This window comes from Diceros bicornis, chromosome 2, assembly GCF_020826845.1.
Source record: "Diceros bicornis minor isolate mBicDic1 chromosome 2, mDicBic1.mat.cur, whole genome shotgun sequence".
NCBI classification, from domain to species: domain Eukaryota; kingdom Metazoa; phylum Chordata; class Mammalia; order Perissodactyla; family Rhinocerotidae; genus Diceros; species Diceros bicornis.
The window spans coordinates 11,810,625-11,836,577 of NC_080741.1; the positions used below are offsets into that span (position 1 = coordinate 11,810,625).

General features: G+C 42.0%; 1 protein-coding gene and 1 pseudogene across 1 annotated transcript in view; one reads left to right on the forward strand and one right to left on the reverse strand.

Annotated features, from left to right (window-relative positions):
* Window positions 1–4,833: 4,833 nt before the first annotated feature.
* The window catches only part of ATP1B3 (ATPase Na+/K+ transporting subunit beta 3), a 45,914-nt gene continuing 24,794 nt past the window's right edge, over window positions 4,834–25,953 (reverse strand). The window contains exons 3-7 of the mRNA XM_058551871.1: window positions 22,377–22,484; window positions 15,654–15,838; window positions 12,614–12,664; window positions 8,117–8,200; window positions 4,834–5,505 (exon numbers count right to left, since the gene is read on the reverse strand). Coding sequence (XP_058407854.1) covers window positions 5,335–5,505; window positions 8,117–8,200; window positions 12,614–12,664; window positions 15,654–15,838; window positions 22,377–22,484 — 599 coding nt within the window. The 3' untranslated portion in view covers window positions 4,834–5,334. The remainder of the gene's footprint in view (window positions 5,506–8,116; window positions 8,201–12,613; window positions 12,665–15,653; window positions 15,839–22,376; window positions 22,485–25,953) is intronic.
* On the forward strand, window positions 20,029–20,569 carry LOC131412243 (large ribosomal subunit protein uL13-like; annotated as a pseudogene).

A 25,953-nucleotide genomic window follows, 5' to 3' on the forward strand; every position in this document is an offset into this window, starting at 1 on the left:
AGCCTGCAGGCCCGGTGGGGGCGGGGGTGCGCTCTCCTCTGGAGGCCTCGGGAAGATTCAGCTTCCAAACTCGCTGGCTGTTGGCAGAAGTCATTTCCTTCTGTTTTCCACACGGCCCCCTTCATCTTCAAGAGAGCAAGTGTCCAGTCCTTCTCATGCCTTGGATCTGACTCGCACTTCTGCTTCAGGCTCCCGTGATTATATCGGCCCCCTGGATATCAGGATAATCTCCCTATTTCAAGGTCAACTGATCAGTAATCTTAATTTCATCTAAGTCCCTCTTGCCACGTGATGTAACATAACCACAGGTGTGACACCAGAAGGCAAAGGTCATGAGAGTGAAAATTCTGCCTACCACGATGATTTCATCAGCAACAGGTCCGAATTGGGATTAACCATTTTAGAAGGGTACTGAATTTTGGTTGTCTCTATCAGCTTCTCACCTGCCGCACCCCATCTGGGTCTTCCTCCTTGGCCCTGTTTCACTCCAGTTAGCACTGCCCACCCTCCACCCTGCCATCTCTCAACACATCTCAATTCCCTCCCAGCCCAGGAGAGCTCTTCTCTGAGGGTGCACATTAATTCTGCAGAAAGTCCATCCCTTTCCACACCATCCCCAGCTGTTCTCAGCCACCCAGAGGGATGAACCACAAGGCACAAGACTAATATCCAAAAATACGCAACCCATGCCTACCATCTCATGTCACCCCTCACTCTCCCTCGGCTCCTGCATCAGAGTCCCGGGACTGTGACCTGCGGCACAGAACTGGAAGCATGAGGGTCGGCAGGAGGCCCCGGGGCTCAGCACAACCCCAGGTTCACCTGAGGCCTGCAGCCCAGCCTCCTGTTTTCTCAGGGTCTCTGCCCAGGCAGGTGGCCACCAGCAGGACTGCACACTCTTCCAATTCCAGAGAGGCTCATCGTTGAGTGGACAGAATGGTCGTGTCTTCAAACAAATCCAGAATGATAGCCTGTCAACTAGCTGGTTGGTCACCAGTCAAATCTAATCTGTTCTCATGAAGGTCCTTCAGAGTTATCCCAAGGCCACACAAAAAATCCGAGAAGACTGATCTAGAAGACGTTCTTGGGCCGGCCCCATGGCTTGGCGGTTAAGTGCATGCGCTCTGCTGCTGGCGGCCTGGGTTTGGATCCCGGGCGCGCACCAACGCACCGCTTCTCCGGCCATGCTGAGGCTGCATCCCACATGCAGCAACTAGAAGGATGTGCAGCTATGACATACAACTATCTACTGGGGCTTTGGGGGGAAAAATAAATAAAAATTGAAAAAAAAAATAGAAGACGTTCTCTTATCAATTCATGTTTGGTTTCTGTTTTTCACGCTTAAATACCAGCCCTTACCAGTCTTGGCTCCCAAGTGAATTTTGATGGTTTCTAAAAAGCAAGCCCATCCTCAATGGACAAATCCTGCCACCTTCTGACAATGGTCCCACACTGAGCTCTGGGCTCCCGAAAGCAAACCCCAAAATCATTCCTAAAAAAGGCTGACACACGGAGCATAACTGGTATAAAGGGGAAAACAGTCCCCTTTATTTGAACAGTATTTGAAGGACAACAGCCACTGGGATGTGAGGAGATTGGCTGGTTTGTTCAAAAACCAGACACACTGCTTTCTAGTCAGGCCTGGTGTGTCTGTGCATCCAAGAGCGTGGAGGAAGCCTTCCTGTGAACAGCTGCTCCCCTCCCGAGCTCCGGCCCACCCGGGGGCTCAGCCTAGAGAGGAGCACACGAGGACACGCTGCTCAAAACATGCCTCCTTCGATGTGGAAACCAATGGATCTGGAAAACTCTGAAGTCAACTGAGCAATTCCGTTCAGTCGTCTTTAAACCCCAACCTGACAATTTTACTTAAAGCAAGAAAAGCCAAGAGAAATGAAAAATTCCACATGGACCGACTGTTCCAGACACACTATTTGTGACGCCCTCCTTCCACACAAAGCTGCAGGCGAACGGGAAAGAATGTCAGCCCCTTCTTTCACCACGCCCCTCTCTGAGTGATGAACAATCACAGCCCCAACACTACAGCAAAACTGCAGCTACACACGGCTTCATTACCGGGAAGGAAACACTCCTGAAAACCCGTCACCTCAAGAGAAGGGCGAGCCCCTGGAAACTCACATTTGTAAACGTTTACTACATGTTGGCACGGTACGTCTATTTTCTCATTTAATCCTTGCAACCCTTAAGGCTGGTGTGACCCTCATTCTACAGTTAAGAGAACTGCAGCTCAGAAGTTATAATCTGCTTTAGATTTCTAAGAAATCAGTATAAATGCAGAATTTAAAGCCAGTTCTGCCTACCCCTCCCTCCAAAATGAATGATCATGGATTCCATCTGAATTTGATCTCCGCCAGCAGACTCTATATAGAATCTGGGAAGTCCTCCTCACAGGCTGCACCTTCAGTGACAGGCAGCCCTATTACATTTGGATTTTGTGAAGAGGGCAAACGAGCCTTTCTTATCTCACCAGTGCCCGCACGGGACAATTATCACTAAGAAAGGACAACTGAGCTGGTTACAGGACAAACCACACAAGTTCTAGGTAGAGAGAGTATCCTCTACAGAGAACCCTGAGACACTATGACACAGGGTGAGGCTGAAAGCCTGTGTGCCCAAGTGGGACAGACTGAACTACACTGTAATCATTGTCACCCAGCACCCACTTAGGTGATCAAAATGACAGTTCACGTATAAACAAGTTCCAAGTATGAAACAGCTTGCAGATCTAAGGAACTAACCCACAATTGTCCTTGAGGAATATAACATACTTGCTGAATTTTAAATATCAGCTGTTAAGTCAACTGACAGTTGAATCTCCTCCATCCACTCATCAAACTAGTGCCAGATCCATTGCCCAGGATCCAAAGCTGCTCGTCTTTAGTCCTGTGGCCCCTTGTTATCCACTGGTCTGAGTGAGCAGCACAGGCATTACTCGGGAGGTGGCTGGATATACAGAACCTCTCCTATGGAATCAGAATCTGCATGTTAACCAGATGCCTGGTGACATTCTGCAGCTTCAGACTGCGTCCAGGGCTCCCTTTATTCCTAGTCAAACTCGTCATCTGTCCCATACAGATCCAGCTCCTTCTCACCCTCCTCTCGAGACCTTTCACGAAATTAAGTTTCAGACAGGAGAGGGGCCTTGGGAATAACCCAGTCCTCCCCCACCTCCTCGGCCCCTTGCCCGTTAACTGCCATTCCCGTAATTACCACACCACATCCTGTCGAGCCTGTTCCCTTCCAGTTTAAGATCCTCAAGAGACCATGTCTTTTCATCTCTATATCCTGCGAGTCTGGCCAGTCATTACCTGGCACATAGCATGCCTGTGATAAACAGTGAGTGTTAAAATCCCCTAATTTCAATAGAAAACAGAGCCAGGAAGAGTTGGGTAGGTCAACTAAGGTCACAGGGCAGTAAGGGGTTGAGTGACGCCGAAGTTCTGAACCAAGGAGGCACAAATACGATTTAGTGATTCACGTGTAGGTCCCATTTTTATTTCTCTCCAAAACCCAGTCCCCCAATTTGGATATCTCAATTCTTATGTTTTAAGAACTAGTTTGCTTTTATCTAAGCTCATTAAAACAGAAATTCCTGGGCCGGCCCCGTGGCTTAGCGGTTGGGTGCGTGCACTCCGCTGCTGGCGGCCAGGGTTCGGATCCCGGGCGCGCACCGATGAACCGCTTCTCCGGCCACGCTGTGGCCGTGTCCCACGTACAGCAACTAAAAGGATGTGCAGCTATGACATACAGCTGTCTACTGGGGCTTTGGGGGGAAAATAAATAAATAAAATTAAAAACAGAAATTCCATCCATATTATACTTTAAAAGACACAAAAATACAAATTTAATCAAATACTTAATAATATGGATTTCACACAAGCCAAAGTTGACAGCTGCTGAGGACCTGTTCACATGGGCTAGCTGCGGCCCATGACACTGCCCTGGCCTCACAGCACTTTCTCCTCCTTGTTTTACACTCTAAAGAGACGGGAGACAGGAAAACTAAAGCCCAGAAAAGGTCTGCTTTAGTAACAACTTCAAGAATTATTTTCTTCGGTTGCAAAGAAGACTTCTAAAATGAAAATTTGTTATCACTAAGACCTTAGTGACAGAGCAAAGAGCAGAGGTCTCAACAGGGCTGAGTGCTCACTGCCGAAGTGTAGACGCTGCACCTGGGCCCCCGAGGCCCACCCCTGTTTTCTCCAGACAGCCACCCCGAGCCAGCTGGGTTGGGTCCCCCCCGCCTGGCTTGCACCAACAGAAAGAAAACCTCAAGAATATGAGTAACAACAAAAAATAGGCTTCAAAAAACCCCCAGATCATACCGGAGGCACATCTTTCTCAATAAAGGAGAAGGCAGCTCACGTGATGGTGAAGACTCATACCAGACACTGAGGCTGAGGGAGGAGGCACTCCATGACACTAATCAGAGAACGTGGAAATAAAACTCTACTGTTTGGTCCGAAGCTTTGAATAAGTTCCAAGTTTTTATATTTCACAAGTTATATCCTTTATTAGAGTCCACAGTCTGCTAAATAAAAGCAGTAACAAGATATTTCACAAACTATTGTACAATTTAAATCTTATGAATTTAATTTCATAAAAAATTAAGTAGATACTCATATTGGCTAACCTAAAAATGCTGTGCTTCATCTGTGGTCTAAAATACTTTATAAGAGATACAGTTCCAGCACTAAAAATAATCCCATCACTATTTTTTTTTTTACATGTTCTACAACAAAAAGTTTGTGCTCTTAATCAAAAAGATCCACAGACTAATTTGGCATGTAAAAAATAATTTTACAAAAAATCCAAGACATTTCAAATCCACTTTTATTTTCTTTTTTCCTCCTCACATACAGAACTTCTCCACTCCACATTTCTCACAGCTATAAAGTCACTTGATGTTGGTCAGGTACCATTTTAGCCCTAAAACTTTGCTGGCATCAAAATATGACAGTTAACCAGTGTTAAATCTATAAAATATTTACATAGCACAGCACATTAAGCTTTAGACGCTCGGGAATAAAACCACAAAGAAATAGGACAAGACCCCCCTGTTCTACACGATGAGCATCAGGTGTTCTCGGTCCCTATCTGGAACGGTACGCTGGTTCGAAGGCAGCAGCGGCAATAGGGAGTTGCTTCCGAGGACACTGAACACTATAATCTGGAAGCACATGATGTTAGCCCAGTGTCATGTATCACCGCACCTTTCTCCAAGGTGGTCTCATAATTCTAGAATGGCAGGTCCAGCTGATACAAAATGAAGACAGACAACACAACATTTACTCTGTGGAGATACCCTAACTCCTACTATGCACGCATTGTGATTTTGAACACAACTCGTCCTAAAAACTTGTCTCGATCATCCTGGTTTTTTAGGTTGGGTGATCCATCAATCTTGCACTGGACTGTTACTTCCTTCCCAGCAGTGGTAGCATTAAAGGCCACCTGGACAGCAACTAATGGCTGCAGATACCTCGCCTGGCAAATAAAGGAAAACACGTTAATTCAGATTCTACAGTAACTTCATCTACACTTTTTCAGAAGTTGGTTTATTCTGTAAAATTAAAAAAACAAGATTTTTGTTATTAATTAGATCTATTTGTTTTTGGAAGCTGGATATTCACTTATTTTCACTTTAATTTTTATTGATAACAGTGTTCATAGCTATGAATTTTCCTCTGAGCACTGCTTTAAATGTATCCTGTAGGTTGTGATTATGTTGTGTTTCATTATTTTTTAGATATTCTATAATCTTGGCGTGACTTTCCCCTTTCACCCAAGTTGTTTAATAGAAGGTTTCCACTCTCTTCCTCTTTTGGAAGGGCCCTTTTAATAACTTCTAGTTTTATTGCATTGTGATCAGAAAGTATTGTTTGTAATACATTTCTACTTTATGGAACTTATGGATTTTTTTTTGTGTGTGAGGAAGATCAGCCCTGAGCTAACATTCGATGCCAATCCTCTTCTTTTTCTTTTTTTTGCTGAGGAAGATTGGCCCTGGGCTAACATCTGTGCCCATCTTCCTTTACTTTATATGGGATGCTGCCACAACACGGCTTGACAAGCGCTGCATCAGCGTGCGCCCAGGATCCAAACGTGCGGACCCTCGGGCTACCAAAGCAGAGTGTGCGCACTTAACCGCTGTACCACTGGGCCGGCCCCGTGGGATGTATTTTTTATGATAAATTTTTGTGACTGTTCAGGTGTACTTGAGAAGGATATGTATTGTACTATATTATCTATATATTATTATGTTTGATAAATACACATAAGAACTACCTCTTACTGATTATGTTACTTAGGTATCCTATATCTTTACTTATGATTGCTGTGTAACTTAGTAAAACAATCACTGTGGTTTCTAAATACAATTCTTCACCAAAAGGAACTAGGGGCTGATTCCTGGGATGGGGCAGGAAAAGGGTAAGATGAACCTGGAATATCTTGTGGTGCCAGAAAGTAAGACAGCACTCAAAGAATCACGGGAGCACATCAAAAGGACACAGAAGCCAGCCTGAAGGTCTCCCACCAGCCAAACCTGGGACAATTTTAGCACCAAAATAAATAATATTATAACAGATTATAACCCCTGAATTAAAGAAGAACCCATGAGAATATGCTGATATAAATAAATAAATGGTAGAGAAGGAAAAGCTCTTCCTTGGAGAAGAATGCCAACTAGCAAATAGGATAAGAAAGATGGAATTAGAAAACATTTGGGAACAATCCAATACATTAGTAATTGATTGAAGCAAGAATCAACAAATGCTCAAGCTATGGGAAAAACAGAAGTTTATACTCTCCAAGTATGCTCCCTACATGATACGTACTGATTAACAAGGAAAAAAAGAATAACTTTACAGCGGAGAAACCTGGCTGACACCACCTTAACCAAGTGTTCAAGGTTACCATCACCATTAATGGGACCAATCAATTTCATGTCCCTCCTGATATGCTATTCTGAAAAGGACCTAACATTTCTTCTGAGGCATTCCTGCCCCAAATGTAAAACCTATATTTAATCATGAAAAACATCAGACAAACTCAAATTGAGGAACATAAAACAAAATAAGCCAAAAAAGGCCTGTACTCATTTTTGAAGAGTACAAGGGCATGAAACAGACAGGTTGAGGAACTGTTCCAGATTACAGGTGACTAAAGATGTAACAATGTGATATCCTGGACCAGGAAAACACTTCTTCTTTTGTGATAAAGGACATTACTGGAACAACTGGTGAAATTTCAACCAGGTCTGTAGTTTGGATAATAGTACTGTGTCAATGTTAATTTCCTTTGGCAACCATATTATGATTATATAAGATAATGCCCTTACTTTTAGGAAATAAAACTCAAGCATTTAGTGTAAAGAGGCACCATGTTTATAACTCAGTCCCAAATGGTTCAGGGGAAAAAATTATGTATCAGTGGAGACTGATAAGACAAATGAGGTAAAACATTAACATTTGGGAAATCTGGGTGAAGGGGCTACAGGAATTCTTTGTACTATTCTAGCCGCTTTAAGTTTGAAATCATTTCAAAATAAAAAGTTTTAGAAATATATATACAGTATGATCCTAATTTTATAAAATGATTTATTTACATACATATACTTAAAGAAAAACTATGTAAGAAATTACCCCACAATATAGTTATCTCTGGGTAACAAGCTTTTTCTTTACTACTTCTCTACATTCTCTAAATAAGCACATTCTAAATAATGAAAGAGAAAATGGTATTTTGAAACTAATCATCCTTTAACTATGTAAGAAATTACCCCACAATATAGTTATCTCTGGGTAACAAGCTTTTTCTTTACTACTTCTCTACATTCTCTAAATAAGCACATTCTAAATAATGAAAGAGAAAATGGTATTTTGAAACTAATCATCCTTTAACTTATCTGCTTGAGTTTTCTGTTTCGAATTGTAGATGTGGGATATCTATTTGCCATCACTATTTGTATTTAAATACCAGAATAGATGATGCACACGTTACACAGGATGTCTACCACCCCAGACAAGTGACATTTTAATACAGATGTGCCAATTTCCCAGGAGTCACAACCACTTAAGAACTTCTAAATACTTACGTGCAGTTTTTTCCCATAATATGGAAAATATTTTAAGTCTATAGTTCCATTAGATGGATAAGTTGATAGAATGGCTTGTTCACCCTGAAGTTGAAAGCAAAAGAAACCCTTTTTAGGTCACAGAAAACAATTTACAAAGATGTGTTTCTATCAAAGCAGTGTTGATTATGAACAGTGTGGGGAAACGGCCTCGCTGCTCCCGCTGCATTAATCACAGGTGTATGTTTGAGAAGAGACTTGCTCATGTTGATATAGACCCTCTGACACAAACTACCCCGATTCTTCTCACATTTCCTGATGCACCCTACATGCTTCCCCACGAGAGCCCCTTCTAGCGTAGAGCCAGATCTACCCACGACCGTCTGTTAACATCGTCTCTGCCTTCCAACTACCAAATGCCGGTTTTCCGGCCACTGACAGAAATGCACCCATAGGCTTGGGACCAATGTATCCCTAAAATGAATAAAATACTGTGCTTCCAGACTGAAAGCAATGGCTGCCATAACCCGGAATGGAGCACTGAGGCCTGGGAGGCAGCAGGTCCAAAAGTCTCATGTGATTAAAAACCACGATAACGGCAACCAGAGTGGGAACTATGATGCAAACGACAAAAACTATTAGGGAAAATTTAAGGTACTCCAGGCAAAACCTTTCTTAACCAATTTAAATACCACATCTCCCTTGAATAAATTTATGAGCACATGTAAATCAATTAAAAATATTATGAGTCTACTGGAATTACATTCCATGTATTTAAAAAACTAGTAAACAAGATAAACACACAAATTTAATCATTATCTACGATCCAATTCATTCATGCTATTAGTTATCTCTAATATTCTTAATAAGCAATTTATGAAAATTCTTATGTAACACATTCCAAATAGGCTTAATTTTAATGACTATAACTTTAACACATACTAGATAACAAAGAGACAACAATGATTAAAACCAGTGGCGAGTTTCCATAGCACTAATTAAAATAAAACATGACTAAATGCTTGAATTCTAGATTTGAATAAATGAATGCCTATTTTTGAAAGCACACATGAAACACTATAGCAAAACTAAAAATCTCTAAGGAGAAGTCCTACTCTGCTTATTCCATTTAACCATCACGAGTAGCACACATGCACGGGCTGAGAGAAATACACAGACAAGCGACACGCAAGACAGCACAAAGCACAGAGTGATGCCGCCCCACAGAAAGGACAGGTTCTGATGATCCGGGTCAAAGAGAGACAGAAAGAGCAGGAGATGAGGCCAGAGAAACCGCAGGAGTCATTTTTGAATCACTGTCCTGGGCCGGCCCCGTGGCTTAGCGGTTAAGTGCGTGCGCTCCGCTACTGGCGGCCCGGGTTCGGATCCCAGGCGCGCACCGACGCACCGCTTCTCCGGCCATGCTGAGGCCGCATCCCACATACAGCAACTAGAAGGATGTGCAGCTATGACATACAACTATCTACTGGGGCTTTGGGGGGGGGGGGACAATCACTGTCCAAACACCATTCCACATTTTACTCCTTAATTAAGAAAAAAGAGTTTTAAGTCTAAAACAGCATTTTATATCAGAGGAAAAAACAATCTCTTGGATATAAGTGCTTTTCTGCATTAATTGCTTTTGTTTCACCTATTTTTCCTTAATATATGAGCTTAATTCACAAAAACACAGAGATGTTCCCCAAAATGTATAGAGGTTTTCTTTGGGTTACAGTTTATTGAGCACTTCAGTTTGTATTTCCAGCCAGATACCACATTTAACTTATATTTGCCTCATTTAGGTCTAACAACCCTTATGTGGGTGGGATCAGTTGCAGACAGGGGAACTGAAGCTGAGTTAAGGTCACAAGCTCAAGGTCACCCAGGCGTGACAGACTCCTAACTGTTCTCTTGGTTTGTACCTAAACCATAATGTTGGCAGTCTTTTACTTAAACTCATATTTTATACCTTCTGTGAAAATAAACATCTGAAAATTGTGAAATATCAAAATGCACATCTGGATAACAATCAGACACTTTAGGGTGAAGCATACATGAATTTTGTTTCTTTTATACAACCATCACCCATAAAGGTAATGTTCTAAGCAGTGGTTCTCTCTGGATAGCATTTACCAGCTTTTTTCTTCTGCATTTTTCTAATTTTTCTTGAATGAACATGATTCATTTTTTAAGAAAATGAAATATCAAAACGACTAATGACAAATATGAATATTACATCTTTTTTTTTTTTTTTTTTGGTAAGGAAGATAGGCCCTGAGCTAACATCTGCCAATCCTCCTCTTTTTGCTGAGGAAGACTGGCCCTGGGCTAACATCCGTGCGCATATTCCTCCACTTTATATGGGACGCCACCACAACATGGCTTGCCAAGCGATGTCAGTACGTGCCCGGGATCCGAACCGGTGAACCCTGGGCCGCTGCAGTGGAGTGCGCACACTTAACCGCTTGCGCCACCCGGCCGGCCCCAGAATATTACATCTTTTGCAGGAACCATCCTTTAATATAAATTAAAGGCCACAGCTAAGAGCATGTTCTGTCATCAGTATTTTCAGGACTCCTAACTTATATAAAAGCTATTAAAGTAGATCAAACTTAAGAGTAAAAGACAAAGTAAGAGACAAATGTATTACATAAAAAATAACTAAAGAATTTAAACTAAAGAACACTTAATAGAGACAAATCTAATGGAAAACAGCAATTGTAATGACAGCAGTAAATGGTCCCATCTGTTCTCAGAGCGACACCTTCACAACTACGGCCTCCATTTGCTTACTCCTTTGTGACTAGCCTAGGAGTAAAATGCAAAGTTTTACAAACATTTCTTCTCACACGCAATTTTGTTTTTCTAAAAACAAAAACATTCCATGGCTAAATAAACAAAACCCCCATCTATTTTGATTATTTTAAGTGCTTTACATGTAATTCTTCAAAGCAAAAGGGACAGCAAACTGAATTCCAAGTCATTAGACGAGGAATTTTCAGTAACACTTCCCCCAACTATTCTAGAAGCAAAGGATACATAATAGATGCACAATGAGAAAATCCATTTAAAACCATAAGGAAGAGTTACATGAAGTTGTTTGTACTGGCCAAAGGTACAGAAAATCGAAAACTTAGGAAAGGGTGAAGCTTTTGCCCTTCTGGCCTAAAGCGTGTGTGTTTTTCTCCTTTCTCAGTGGTGCCGGCTGAGCAGACCCACCATCCCAAGCTCATCTATGTAGTCCACTCACAGGCAAAGGCAAAAGCTCCCACGTGGGGGTCCACTGCAATGAAATGAGCACTTCTGCCCGGCTGAGGCCCAGCACCCACGCCTCGGGAACTTTCTACTGGAAGACTTGCAACCAAGGAGGATCCTAAAGAGTCACTCCATACTTTTTCTCAATGTTATCTTGTAGCCATAATGTTTCTTTTAAGACTGTATCCACTCACCAGATAATGAGATAAAATGAACTGCCTGTGATCACACAATCCAATGAGAAACCACAAACTCCCTGGCTTTTTATTCTGCTCTAAACAGTGAATAAGTACTCAAAAGAGATTAATGAGGACACTCTAAAGCAGAAGTTCTCTGTGTGTGGCCCCAGACCAGCGGCCTCACCGTCATCTGGAAACTTTAGTTAGAAATGCAAATTTTGGGCATCCTCGCAAACCGATTGAGTCAGACACTGTGGGAATGGGACCCAACCAGCCCTCCAAGTGATTCTAACGCAAGACTGAATCTGAGAACCACTTAGCAAGAAGTTCCTGCCCAAGTAAGAAATCTGTTCATGGTTATAAGGAATTACAATTTTTTCACAAATAACTTTAGAAGTGATTTAAATTAACATTTCAATGTTAAAATACCTTTGACATACACTTGGAGTTGTGGAATGTTAATATTTTTCTCATTAAATCTTTTTAAATGTAGAACTTAACAGTTTCTCCTCAGAACTCTTACCCATCATTTACATATTTGTCTTAGTTGCACTTGCAGCATGGAGAGAAAACAAAAGAAGTTATGAGATGAAAACCATATAGCACTTTGGAAAAAAATAAAGATAGGAGAGAAAAAGAATGTCTCTTGCAGGAAAACGTACCATGTTTCATTAAATCACACATGCCATTGATGTACATCAACTTACGTACTATTAAGAATACAAAAAAAATCTCATGATACACTATTAAGACACACCATTTATAAGGCCAACCCCAGTTTCAGTGTTAAGCTAGGAAAGAAAAATGAATCTTAGAAGCAATGAAATATGGCATGTGTAAATGTAAAGGGGATGTGTGCGAAACCAAATGGACATGGAAAACAAGTCTTTTTGTATTATCATTAGCAAACAGAGAAGGGCAACCCCCAAGTTTGGTGGAATTTCGTTCTTCTAAGAATGGCACTACAGAGGACTTTAAAAACGTGACAGGGAAGAAAAAATGACAAAAATTCATTAGACTTTTAAAGTATTTTTAAGATACACTAAAGCTTTAACAGAAGTTGGTTTAGTTTCTGAATACTAACCTTCGAACTACATTCTATCCTCGGTTCTCCTTGAGGCTTCAATCCAATTATCTAAGGTAAAGAAATATGGATTAACTGAAACATCACAAATGTATACAACGACGTAACCCCCTCCTTTGTTGCTGGGGACCAGGTGGGAGGGTTGGGATGAACAGTGACTCTGTCCCTATTACATCTGCCTTTTGCTTTAATTTTATTTTAGAGGATTAGAATGGACTTTTTGATATAATAATCTTACCAACTAGCTATCTAATTATTATATAATAATAATATATATAATAATTATAGTTATTACTGTACTTCAGGCAATTTAGAAAATAAATCAGTTACCAAAGAATTGATCAAAACACAGTATTACACTCTGCTACCCTTAAAGAAGAAACAAACAGAAACCTTTAAATTTCATTATTTATACGAAAAAAATCATTACTGGAAATAAGAAATAATTAAACTGTTCTTCATGAAAATATATTAGGTCACAACCCTCAGCATTTGTTTGCATAAAGCTTCCACAGAGCCGCACCGTATTTCACGTCTATCTGTTCCACAAAATGCAGACAGGGGGAAGAATCCCATTTTACGACTCTCACAGCAACATTCACTATGTCATCAGGCTACTTCCATGGATGTAATTAATTTAACTGACTCTGTATGAATGGTAACATATATTTATCCACCTATTTCGTGAGAGGATTTTCTGGTGTTTTGAATTTGAATGCATTTTACATGTGAATGTTTGTAAAATGTAAACATTTCTCCCAAAAGACAAGCACTGTTGCAACCTAAACAATAGTATCCACAGCAATTAACCATCCTTGCCCATGTAATGACGGTGGAACAAACTACACTGGGATTGAACCCCTGCCACACTCAGTCTGCACATCTCGTTACTGACCCCTGTGTGTGCCTGCCATCTCCTTCCTGTCTCGCCCTGTAGAGCCATGCCCCTATCAGCAAGCAGAATCTCAGACCCTCGCCATTCACAGAGGACACACTGCGAAAGAACGTAAACTCAGAGGATGGTCCTGTGGGAGGAGAAACTAGAACTTCTCTTGGCTTTATATTGGGAATAGATTTTCCAGCATGGAGATGTTCTGAAGATACCTCTAGGACGCTGGGGTACAAAAGGCAGCCCTGTTAAAGTGAAGACACGTAATTCATCTGACAAACTAGATTATCTGGTTTCACATTACTCTTGGCCTTAATTTTTATTATTTTTTTGTGTGTGTGTGAGGAAGATAGGCCCCTGAGCTAACATCTCTGCCCATCTTCCTCTTTTTTGTATATGGGATGCCACCACAGCATAGCTTGATGAGCAGTGCACAGATCCGTGCCTGAGATCCGAACCTGCAAACCCCGGGCTGCCGCAGCAGAGCATGTGAACTTAACCACTATGCCAATTAGGCATAGCCTCAATTGAGGCCAGCCTCAATTCTTCTTTTTTTCCTTGAGGAAGATTCACCCCGAGCTAACATCCATGCCAATCTTCCTCTATTTTGTGTGTGGGTCGCTGCCACAGCATGGCTGCTGACGAGTGGTGTAGGTTCACTCCTGGGAACCAAACCCAGGCCACCAAAGCAGAGCATGCCAACTTAACCACTAGGCCAGGCCACAGGGCCTGCCCCTTGGACTCAATTCTTAATAAAGTCTTGCTGAAACATCCTACTAATCATTTATTGACCACCTACTATGTGTCAGGCAATGTTTCAGAATGATCTCTAGATTATGATGTGATAATCAGGAAACTGTGCATGGGGGAGGGAAAGGAAGGAGAGGCTGGAGGGGTGTCAGCCTGGGCACTTCAGGGTCCAGCTGGCTCTCCTTTCAGGGAAACTCCTTATCTAGCCGTGCCAACCTCGGAAGACTTCAGTTTTACTTTTATTAGAGATGGTAATAGCAATTTGCTTATCAATGGTGACTTTAGTGATACCTGAACTCGTGATCTTGAGTGTTCTACACCTGTTTAAGAAACTACCTTTTCTCTGAGTAAATGACTCAGAATGACCTCACTCTTCAGAGGAGACCTTGCAGGAGCCAGCCCGGTGGCACAGCGGTTAAGTGCGCACACTCTGCTGCGGTGGCCCAGGGTTTGTAGGTTTGGATCCCGGGCGCTCACCAACACACTGCTTGTCAAGCCATGCTGTGGCAGCATCCCATATAAAGTGGAGGAAGATGGGCACAGATGTTAGCCCAGGGCCAATCTTACTTGGCAAAAAGAAGAAGATTGGCATCAGATGTTAGCTCACGGCTAATCTTCCCCACAAAAAACAAAACATAACAAAACAAAAACACCAAAGGAGACCTTGCAGGCCTCAACAGGATAAATGTATCAGAACACAGCTCTGCAGTACAACATTTAGAAAGCAGCAAGGCACCGGGGTTAGGGATCACTTTCCCTAACATCTTCCTCTGCACAATGACCCAAGTCATTATTACTAACACGTGGAGAACATTAGCTTCTTAATTTGCTAATGCCTGTACAATTCAGACACTTCTTCTGCACAACATAACAAAATGCTCCTACTTTGGCTACAACTGCAACACCCCACTGAGCTCATTATAATGCAACTTTATTTGTATTTCTATTATTTAATTATTTATACACATATTATTAAACTAGGCTTTGCTATTAAATATTCAGAAAAAGTTAAATAAGCCAAAACTTTATAGATTTGCCACGGAATTTTAAATTATTTTGTGACGCAGGATTCAAAGATGAGCACTGCGCATTAAACAGGCCATGCTTTGGGTATGACAACCAGAACACTGGCCCCTTGGTGCATTAATCTTGCCTAAATGCACGTAGCTACTTCCAAAAGGGAAAAGCTGAAGCTGTTTCACTCCAATCATTAATCGATAAGATTAATTTATGAACCAATCTTGTTTTTTTTATGTATTAATTTTCCAAAGGTCAATTCATATCACTGCTAGCCTTTTATGTAAGCTATGTGCAAATGAGATAACATCTCATAAATAGTCGCCAGCTTCTTCACAGAGGATATTAGAGAAAAGCAGCAGCAGAACTAAAAGATGTACGTACTCTGTTCATCTTCACAAGAACACAAGGGTTCCCTGTGGAGTAGCCGAACGTGGGATCATCCACACCACTGCATGCTTTCAGCGAGACAAGAGGAAACTGGCATGCAGCGTAAGTCGGACCCTTCTGTTCAAAAATGGCTCCATCGGGACAGACTGTGAGATTCTTCTGTTCTTCTAAATCGTATGCTAAAAAGGAAATGTATATGTGTGCATGGATCAGCCAAAAAAGATCTTAAAGACAACCAGGAATTTATCATCCTCTGGACAACTTTCTTCAAAGACAGAAACAGCAATGCTAATTACCAGATAATATTTTGGAAAGAATGTTAAGTTTGTTCCTTTTTTTACTTTTATTTTTTTTAATTTTATTTATTTATTTATTTTTCCCCCAAAGCCCCAGTAGATAGTTGTATGTCATAGTTGCACATCCTTCTAGTTGCTGTATGTGGGACGCGGCCTCAGCATGGCCGGAGAAGCGGTGTGTCAGTGTGCGCCCGGGATCCAAACCCGGGCCGCCAGCAGCAGAGCGCGCGCACTTAACCGCTAAGCCACGGGGCTGGCCCCCCTTTAACTTTTAACAGCTACCGAGTGCTCTAAAGTTTACTGCATTTCAACCAACTGGATTACAGATCAATCTCTTCTGTCACCATCAGGTGGCGTCAGCCATGGCTACAGCATTATCTGCACTCCCTCTATGCTCCTGGCCCCACAGACACAATGGCGAGGACATGAAAAGGCACTGCGGCTGCCATACGGAGCCTACAGTGTAGTCAAGACGATGGCCGTCATGTCTAAGATCCTCACAGCACTACACCAGCCCTTGCCCAGGGGACCACAGCACTGCTGAGCGCTAAGAAGTACCTATGAGTTACTGTTAGCAGAGATGGAGGTGTAAGCAGATAGACGCAAAAGTGATAGAGAGTAGAATGGTTACAACTTGGAGAAGGGGAAGAAAGGAGAGGGATGGGCCGGCCCCGTGGCTTAGCGGTTAAGTGCGCGCGCTCCGCTGCTGGCGGCCCGGGTTCGGAGCCCGGGTGCGCACCAACGCACCGCTTCTCCGGCCATGCTGAGGCCGCGTCCCACATACAGCAACTAGAAGGATGTGCAGCTATGACATACAGCTATCTACTGGGGCTTTCGGGGGGGGGGGGATAAATAAATAAATAAAATTATTAAAAAAACAAAGTAAATGCGTTTAAAAGGAAGCATGGATCTTCACTTTGAAAAATATATTCATAGTCAAAATTTTTGGTTTCATCTTATATTTAGCAAAAATTAGGATATCATGGGAACTATGTACTCATTTAAAAGCAAAGAATGGTTCAGGCATTTGGAGGTTAGGGGTAAACTTTTCTAACAAAATAGTACCATATGACATTCCTCACTTCCTTTTTGACTTTTGTGGCACAATCATGAAGATCATTTTGCAGGAAATATTCAAGGCCTTCACCATTTCTCCCAAGGACTTCTACTGCATACACTCAGTTACACAGGTCAGTCCATCAGTGACCAGTCCTGTATCATGCCAGCTTCCACTTCTACACAAAATCGTGCTAAGTGTAAGGAACTGGATGATGAATGGCCAGAGTATGAAGACCCCCTGTCCAGGGCACGACAGGAACACAGAAAGGTCACCGATCTCAGACAGGGTAACCAGAGACCCACACCCTTGAGGAAAGACCAAAAAAGAAAAAGGGCAAGATTAACAGAAAAAAAAAGACCCAAAAGGAAAGAGACAAAGTGAGCAAAATAAAACTTTAAATTCTAATTAGTATCCGCCGTGGGAAAAAAAGAGAAGACGATGTATCTATTAACCAGAGACTGTATCTTTTAAACATGAGAAAGGCATTCCTAAAAATCAACAATGACAACTGAAAGTTACAAGAAAAAAGCTTGAACGTTAAAGAGTTAAAGTAAATCCCCCAGAAAGTATAACAAAGTAAAAACAGAAAAGGACAGGAAAACAAGAGATCCAATACCCAACTGAAGAACCAGAAAACCGAGTTGAGGAAATTATCAAAGTAATAACAAGATAATTTCCCTGACCTGGAGAACCTAAGTCTTCATCATCAGAGACCCCTCTAGCTCCCAGGAAAGTGATATTTTAGAGACTGAAACCAAGACAGAGAAATTTTAGAACCCAAAGGAAACACATTTAAAAACAAAATATCGGGCTGGCCCGGTGGCTTAGCGGTTAAGTGTGCGTGCTCCGCTGCTGGCGGCTCAGGTTTGGATCCCGGGCACGCACCGACGCACTCCTTCTCCGGCCATGCTGAGGCCGTGTCCCACATACAGCAACTAGAAGCATGTGCAGCTATGACATACAACTATCTACTGGGGTTTTGGGGGGAAAAAAAAATAAAGAAACAATATAAAAAAATAAATAAAAATTAAAAAAAATCAACCTTGCAGAGGAGAAAAAGGCAAATACAAAGGAACTAAAATTCTATCTTTGGCTGAACTATCACCTATAAAGCAGAATTAGGTCATTTTTAGAATCAAGGACTCAAAATATACATTTCATGTATCTTTTCTTATAAAGTTACTTGAGAATATACGCCATGAAAACTAGGGAGTAAATTATGAAAAAAGAAGTCAGGAGCCAAGAAACAGTGGAGCTAACTCAAGAAAGTGATGAAAAGTCCCGAAAAGACAGCTGGGTGGTAAAGGCCTAAGGAGTGACCAGCACAGACCACAGCTGGAGGGAAGGGCTCTAGGAAGGAGTTTTCCAGAAAAAAGGGACTCAAGAGACTACCTCAAACAACAGTACACAAATAAGGGAGTCAAAGGAGAGTGTCTGTAGATGACAGACTAAGACAAAGACTAAGGATAAAAAGGCCACCAATAATGAAACAACAAATAGTAATTCAATTACTACTGAACTGAGAAGGGGTAAGGTCTGAGCATGTGAGCTAAATCCTCATCCATCGGGGCAGGAAGTAAAGACAATGTATAAAAGCGATACATCAACACCCAGCAGAAAAGTATAATATCTAGAGATACAGAAGAAAAATACTGTAAGAAAAGGTTCAAAAGCATGAAGTTATTTCTTGTTGAAAATGTATCCAGAATCAGACTATTTCTCACAGCCTCCCTTGCCAAGCTGCCATTCTACTCATCGGGATGACTCTAACGGTCTCCTCACTAGCTTCCCTGTCCCACTCCCCATAGTCTAGTCTCAAAAAGCAGTCTGAGTGACCCTTTAAAAATATGAGTGAGATCATATTATTCTCTGCTTAAAAATCTCCATCTTGGTCACTGTAAAAACCAAAGAACTTAACAATGGCCTCTAAGGACCTACACAGTCTGGCCCTCCTTTAATGCCCTGACCTCTGTCTCCTACTACTCTCCCCCTGCATTACTCCATCCAGCCCCTCTATGGCTTTCTTGATGAACCCTGAACACACTGGACACCATAAGCCTCAGGGCCTTTGCACCTACTGCTGGTATTTCCATGGCTGGTTCCCTCATCTTCAGATCTTTCCTCAAGCATTCCCTTTCAATGAGGCCTTCCCGGACCACCCTGTTTAAAATTGCAACCCTTCCCAACTCCCCCTATCTCCCTTCTCTATCTTATTTGCCTCCACAGCACTTACTACCTTCTAATACACCACTGGACTATAAGCTCCATGAAGGCTGAGATTTTTCTTTTGTTCACTGATGGAACCTAGAAGAGTGCTTGACACAAAGAAGGCCGTCAAAAAAAATTGTGTGTTAAATAAATTAACAGGACTGCAGATAGGAAGGAGGAGGGCAGAAAACCACTGTTTTCATCATAGACCTTTCTTTTACTATTTGATTTTTAAACCAAGGATTATACGTTCACAAAAACATCTTTAAATTATTTAAATAATAAGTATATATTTAAGGGGCCGGCCCGGTGGCGCAAGCGGTTAAGTGCGCGCGCTCCGCTGCGGCGGCCCGGGGTTCGCTGGTTCGGATCCCGGGCGCGCACCGACGCACTGCTTGGTAAGCCATGCTGTGGCGGCGTCCCATATAAAGTGGAGGAAGATAGGCACCGATGTTAGCCCAGGGCCGTCTTCCTCAGCAAAAAAGGAGGAGGATTGGCGGATGTTAGCTCAGGGCTGATCTCCTCACAAAAAAAAAAAAAAAAAAAAAAAAATAAGTATATATTTAACTATCAAAGGAAAGAGACTTCTTAGGAAGATAGCTAGTAGACGATGTAGGATCAAAAGAGGTTTTTGACTGAAGACAGGAGCGAGCTGAGGATTTCTGCATGCTGACAGGAAGGACCCAGTACAGAGAGAGGCTCCTTCCTGACTGGGCGGCTTCCGAAGATGGCGGAGGGGCAGGTCCTGGTCTTGATGGCTGAGGCCGTCTTCTGGGCCGTCTGTACCAACTGTCCCAACCAAGTGCTGCTGGGCCAGAAGGTGATGGTGGTGCAGTGTGAGGGCATCAACGTTTCTGGCAATTTCTACAGAAACAAGTCGAAGTACCTGGCGTTCCTCTGCAAGCAGATGAACACCAACCCATCCCACGGCTTCTACCACTTCCGATTCCCCCCCGCCCCCATCTTCTGGCGGACCATGCAAGGCATGCCACCCCACAAGAGCAAGCGAGGCCAGGCCCCCCTGCACCTCCTCAAGTATCTGAAGGATCCCACCACCCTATGACAAGAAAAAGCACACAGTGGTTCCTGCTGCCCTCAAGGTGGTGTGTCTGAAGCCTACACGACAGACTGCCTCCCTAGGGCACCTGGCTCATGAGGCTGGCCGAAGTACCAGGTAGTTACAGCAACTCTGGAGGAGAAGAGGAAGGAGGAGGCCAAGATCCATCACCGGAAGAAACAGCAGCTCATCAGACTACAGAAACAGGCTGAAAAGAACACGGAGAGGAAAACTGACAAATACACAGAGGTCAAGACCCGTGGACTCCTGGTCTGAGCCCAATAAAACTGACTGCTAATTCCTCAAAATAAAAAAATAAATAAAAAGAGAGAGAGAGAAGCTAAATATACATGAGAGGAATAGTAAATATTTATAATGTAATGTTTCCGACTGTAATGTTTCCAAGACAGTGAGAGGGGCGGAGAGCCAAAGCACGCAGGTACAGGAGGCCTGAGAGGAGAGGAAGGGCAGCAGTTCCCTCACCAGAGCAGGAGGAGCATCACAGACAACACGGCTGTAACCGTGGGTTTGCTTACTGGTAACGGGGAGACCAGGGGAGTTCACACATCAGTGCTTCTTTATCTCTTGAAGCAGGAAACCAGGTTATATGAAGTGAGTTATAGGGGAAAGGGTCAGGGGTTAGAAGTTTGAGGTTGGAAATACTCCCTTCCGAGAATTATCCAGAGAAATTTAGTAGGACTGTCGGGCAGCAGAGCAGGTCTATTGGAGGGAGGTGATCAAGTATTCATAGAGCTCATTAGTCCTGTTGGAAGTCTTCCTTCAGGAGTACCCAGCCTCTCAGGGGGCAGGCTCAAAGGAAGAGCTTCACCCAGGAATTATATGGCTCCATTTAGGAGAATTATATGGATTTATCCCTTTGCAAGTTTACAACAAACAGACTGAGAGGCAAGGGATTTTAGAGTGCTGGCAAGAGTAAAAATGAAATGAAAACCATGGAATTAATAAGCTTGCTAAGAAGGGAAGTTAGGGGTCAGGGCTGGGATAAGATGAAAGGCCAGGGAGCCAGAAGTCCCAGTGAGGTGGAAGAATACGGAGGGCAAGTTAAGCAAACTAGAGGGACAGAAGGTTGTGTCAGGAAAGCCTCGAGTGGTGGTTTTGGCAACAGAGGCCCACGTGTTCTCAGGAGCCACTGTAGGCATGCGTGGCTGAAGAAGACATGAGGTGATCAGGAACCAGGAGGTCAGGGCATTGGACGATTATTCATGGGAATGTTAATACCATGGAGTTAGGCCAAGCAAAATGTGAGAAAAAACTGGGCTAGGACGGCTATTAGAAAGCATTACAAACTGGTAACTCTGAAAAACTCACGACTGATACACAGACATTTGTTTAAGAAACACCATTCCTTAACCCCCTCCCCATAAGCACTACATTGAACCCAAAAGATCCAAATACTCAGAGGCATTGTTTTATATAATATAGTTTTGCTCTATTAGCCAAATACTTTTCGTTTTTATGCAGATATAAATGTTACAATCTCAATGAACTTAATCACGTACTTATCACAGGATAGACAGAAAATTCAAATCATGACCACTAGGCCTAGATCCCAATGTCTCGCCACAAGTTAGAGTATTCTCACGACCAATCATAAAATTTACTTACAAGTCCTCTCAGCTGACTGTGTTTAACAAGGGAAAAAAAAAAAAAAGAAAAAGGAAAACAAACTCTAAGAATGATGTTTCTAAAAGTAATCATAGGGCCGGCCCCGTGGCTTAGCGGTTAAGTGCGCGCGCTCTGCTACTGGCAGCCCGAGTTCAGATCCCGGGCGCACACCGACGCACCACTTCTCCGGCCATGCTGAGGCCACGTCCCACATACAGCAACTAGAAGGATGTGCAGCTATGACATACAACTATCTACTGGGGCTTTGGGGGGAAAATAAAAGGAGGAGGATTGGCAGTAGATGTTCGCTCAGAGCCGGTCTTCCTCAGCAAAAAGAGGAGGATTAGCATGGATGTTAGCTCAGGGCTGATCTTCCTCACAAAAAATAAATAAATAAAAGTCATCATAATTTGGTACTAGTTTCTGTAATAACTAAAATCTTTTACTTTACTCTGAGAAAACACACTTACACTTTAGAAACTTCTTGAGATCTTCTACATATCCTTTATAGGACTCAGGATCAGACACACTGAATGAATATTCCAACGCAGTCACTGGTTTTGGAAAAACCATAAGTCCTATAAGGACAAAAAAGAAAAAGGGGGAAATTAACTGTAGCAAATTCCCTTCTCTCTTTCCTTCTCCTTACTCTTATCCCTGAAAGGCAAATCTCAGTAAATTACATGGAAAGTTGTATTCACAGGTATGCTAAATTATCAAGAACTTCCCACTTCTATCTGATTATGAAAGTATATCTAAAATTAAAGAGAACTCCAAGTCTTCAAAATCACCTCAGACATTACCACTTAGAAACCTACTCTAACTGATTACCTACAGTTAATTATAACTGCTCTGTTCCTGACTTAAAAAGATGCAAGTTTTACCTTGTACTTTCTATAATCATTTTTCTATCAAACATCGTTAGATTTTGCCCTCTGCCATTAATAGATGGAGAAAACTGTTAGCAAATCAAGGTCTAAAAGCACTTTTGTCATTCAGATTACAACTGTATGGAACCATTCATAAAGTAAGCTTACCTTATTCGATGAAAGAGGCCTATACAATTTTAACTCAATGGTTAAATATTCTGCCATCAACAATAAACATCACTCTATAATAAAATGTGATTTTCACATACTGAATTTGGAGTATAACCACCAACAATTTCATACCAGGAGTCAACACCCATTTATACAGAACACACTGCATGAGTTTACGAACACAAAATGCAAGCATATTTATCTGTAAGAAACATAATCTGGCTTCCAACTTTAATATAAGCTTTCCTTGTTTAAAAAGCATTAGATCTAGATTATTAATTCAGCCTTGCATACAGGCTTAAAAACAATCCTAAAATTCTCACTAGTCTCTCAACATTCCCCATATCAAAGTTATTAGACATGATATGCCTTGCATTGAATCTGAAAATATACAAATAACAAGCGGTGTTTTAGTTGTTAAAATTGCTGCTCACAGACATCTAACTCTTTTTCAATCAGATCCACTTTCTTTCAAACCCTGTATTTGTCTGTGTTGATTTGCATGGCTCCTGAGTTAAACTAGATCCAGTACCACCCAAATATGATGCAACAGTGTTCCTAAATGGCAGAGCACATCTTATTCTACACACAGCACAACACAGCCTCCGATTACACGCCCCATTCACCCACATCAACACACCAGCTCACTGGGGTGAGCCCACCCCCACCCCATTATTCCTCACCACTCCATCCACTGTAAAATCACTATAAAAGCAATGGTAACCTTACGATTTTTTATAAAAGTATTTAAAGTAGGAATAAAACCTTTAACCATCTGTATATGTCTGAAATTGTTTTTAAGGTTTTATAGCAGAAATAAGATGTAATAAACTACAAGTAAAAAAGTAACAGAATCAAGGCAGCATGGATATTACTGTATAAAAACTCAACTTGAGGGGCCGGCCCGGTGGCGCAAGCGGTTAAGTGCGCGCGCTCCGCTGCGGCGGCCCGGGGTTCGCTGGTTCGGATCCCGGGCGCGCACCGACGCACTGCTTGGTAAGCCATGCTGTGGCGGCGTCCCATATAAAGTGGAGGAAGATAGGCACCGATGTTAGCCCAGGGCCGTCTTCCTCAGCAAAAAAAAGAGGAGGATTGGCGGATGTTAGCTCAGGGCTGATCTCCTCACAAAAAAAAAAAAAAAAAAAAAAAAAAAAAAAAAAAAAAACTCAACTTGAAAGAAAACTCAACATAAAACATCCAGATTTCTAAATTGAAGAAATTTTAAAGAAAAACATGAATATATCTATGCTTTATAAAAAAGATTACATTCCTTTACATGACTAATTTCTAAGGCAATTTCTAAAGATTTTTTTATTTATTTATTTTTTTCCCCCAAAGCCCCAGCAGATAGTTGTATGTCATAGCTGCACATCCCTCTAGTTGCTGTATGTGGGACGCGGCCTCAGCATGGCCGGAGAAGCGGTGCGTCGGTGCACGCCCGGGATTCGAACCCGGGCCGCCAGCAGCGGAGCGCGTGCACTTAACCGCTAAGCCACCGGGCCGGCCCCTAAGGCAATTTCTAAATGATTCAATTCGCAAAAACTTTGTATTAAGATCTGAACATACAAAACTGAATTTCTGACACCGGTTACTTCATAGATCTCACCTAGCAATGCTCTTGGAGCCCCAGGACCTGCTACTTGACAGCCTGTCTGAAATTCTTATGTAAAAAAACCACGGCAAGGGTGTGCAGCACAGCTGCACTGTTGACACAGTACACTTAATTCCTCCAAATAAAGTCTTGGCTTTCCCCCAAACCAAGAACAGCAATAGAATGTGAATACTACAATAACTCTTATCTCGGAGCAGGCCTGGTGGTGCAGTGGTTAAGTTCATGTGTTTCACTTCAATGGCCCAGGGTTCACCGGTTCGGATCCTGGGCGTGGACCTACTCACCACTCACCAAGCCATGCTGTGGCGGCATCCCACATAGAAGAGCTACAACTCTGCAACTACAATACACAACTATGTACTGGGGCTTTGGGGAGAAAAAAGAATTTAAAAAAAAAAAAGGAGGAAGATTGGCAAGAGATGTTAGCACAGGGCCAATCTTCCCCAAAAAATAAAAATAAAAAAAAATAACTCTCATCTCCTTCCAGTGGAAACCAGTGAGGTACGAGAGCGTATGTATGCGCAGGCACGTTTGTAGGGGTGTGGATTGGCAGTATGTGTTTATGTTATATGGATACATATGTTAATACACATACCAATTTCAAACTAGCATTTATTTTACTGGGCACAAACGTTATGGAAATGATGCCATTTAAAATTAAAACTAATATAGTCATCGAAAAAAAAACCTGAGAAAATATAAGCAAGAAAAAAAACTACCCATAATTCCTTTATGAAGAGAAAATCACGTTTAACAAACTAATGTATATTCATCTAATATTTATACATGTGTGTGCATATATATTTATTTATTTAAACTAATGATATGATTTTTAAGTACTACAACACACTTGGTAAATAAGGAACTCAGTTTAAAATTGTCTACTTAAATATATGGAACATATTTTACTGCTTATATTATTCATGCAATTATAAACAGAGTTTATTATTTCTGAAATAGATCAGATCATGTTCAACAGTAATAAAGTCACATTGGTAGCAAGAAAGACAATTATCTTAGAATTAGTCTATGCAGAAAAGAACAGGGCTACCATGAAAGACGAGCGAAAAAGCAGCATGCAGCTAGTCTCTAATACTTGGTCAAACAAAGTAAGAGTTAAAAGAAAGAGAGTTATTCCTGATGTTTAGATAAATATTAGCTGCAAACAAAGGAAAGGCCATTACAACAAGCTGTTCTAATGAAAAATGGTTGGGGAAATCAGTGCAGTATGGCTGCTGATACGACTCACAAGTCCTCGCCTAGGCACTGCTGACCTTCTGGACCGGATGTCGCGCGTGTGTGTGTGGGCGCACTGACGTTCTGGACTGGATGTCGTGTGTGTGTGTGTGTGTGTGTGTGTTCTGAGCACTGCAGGATGCTCAGTAACACTCCTGA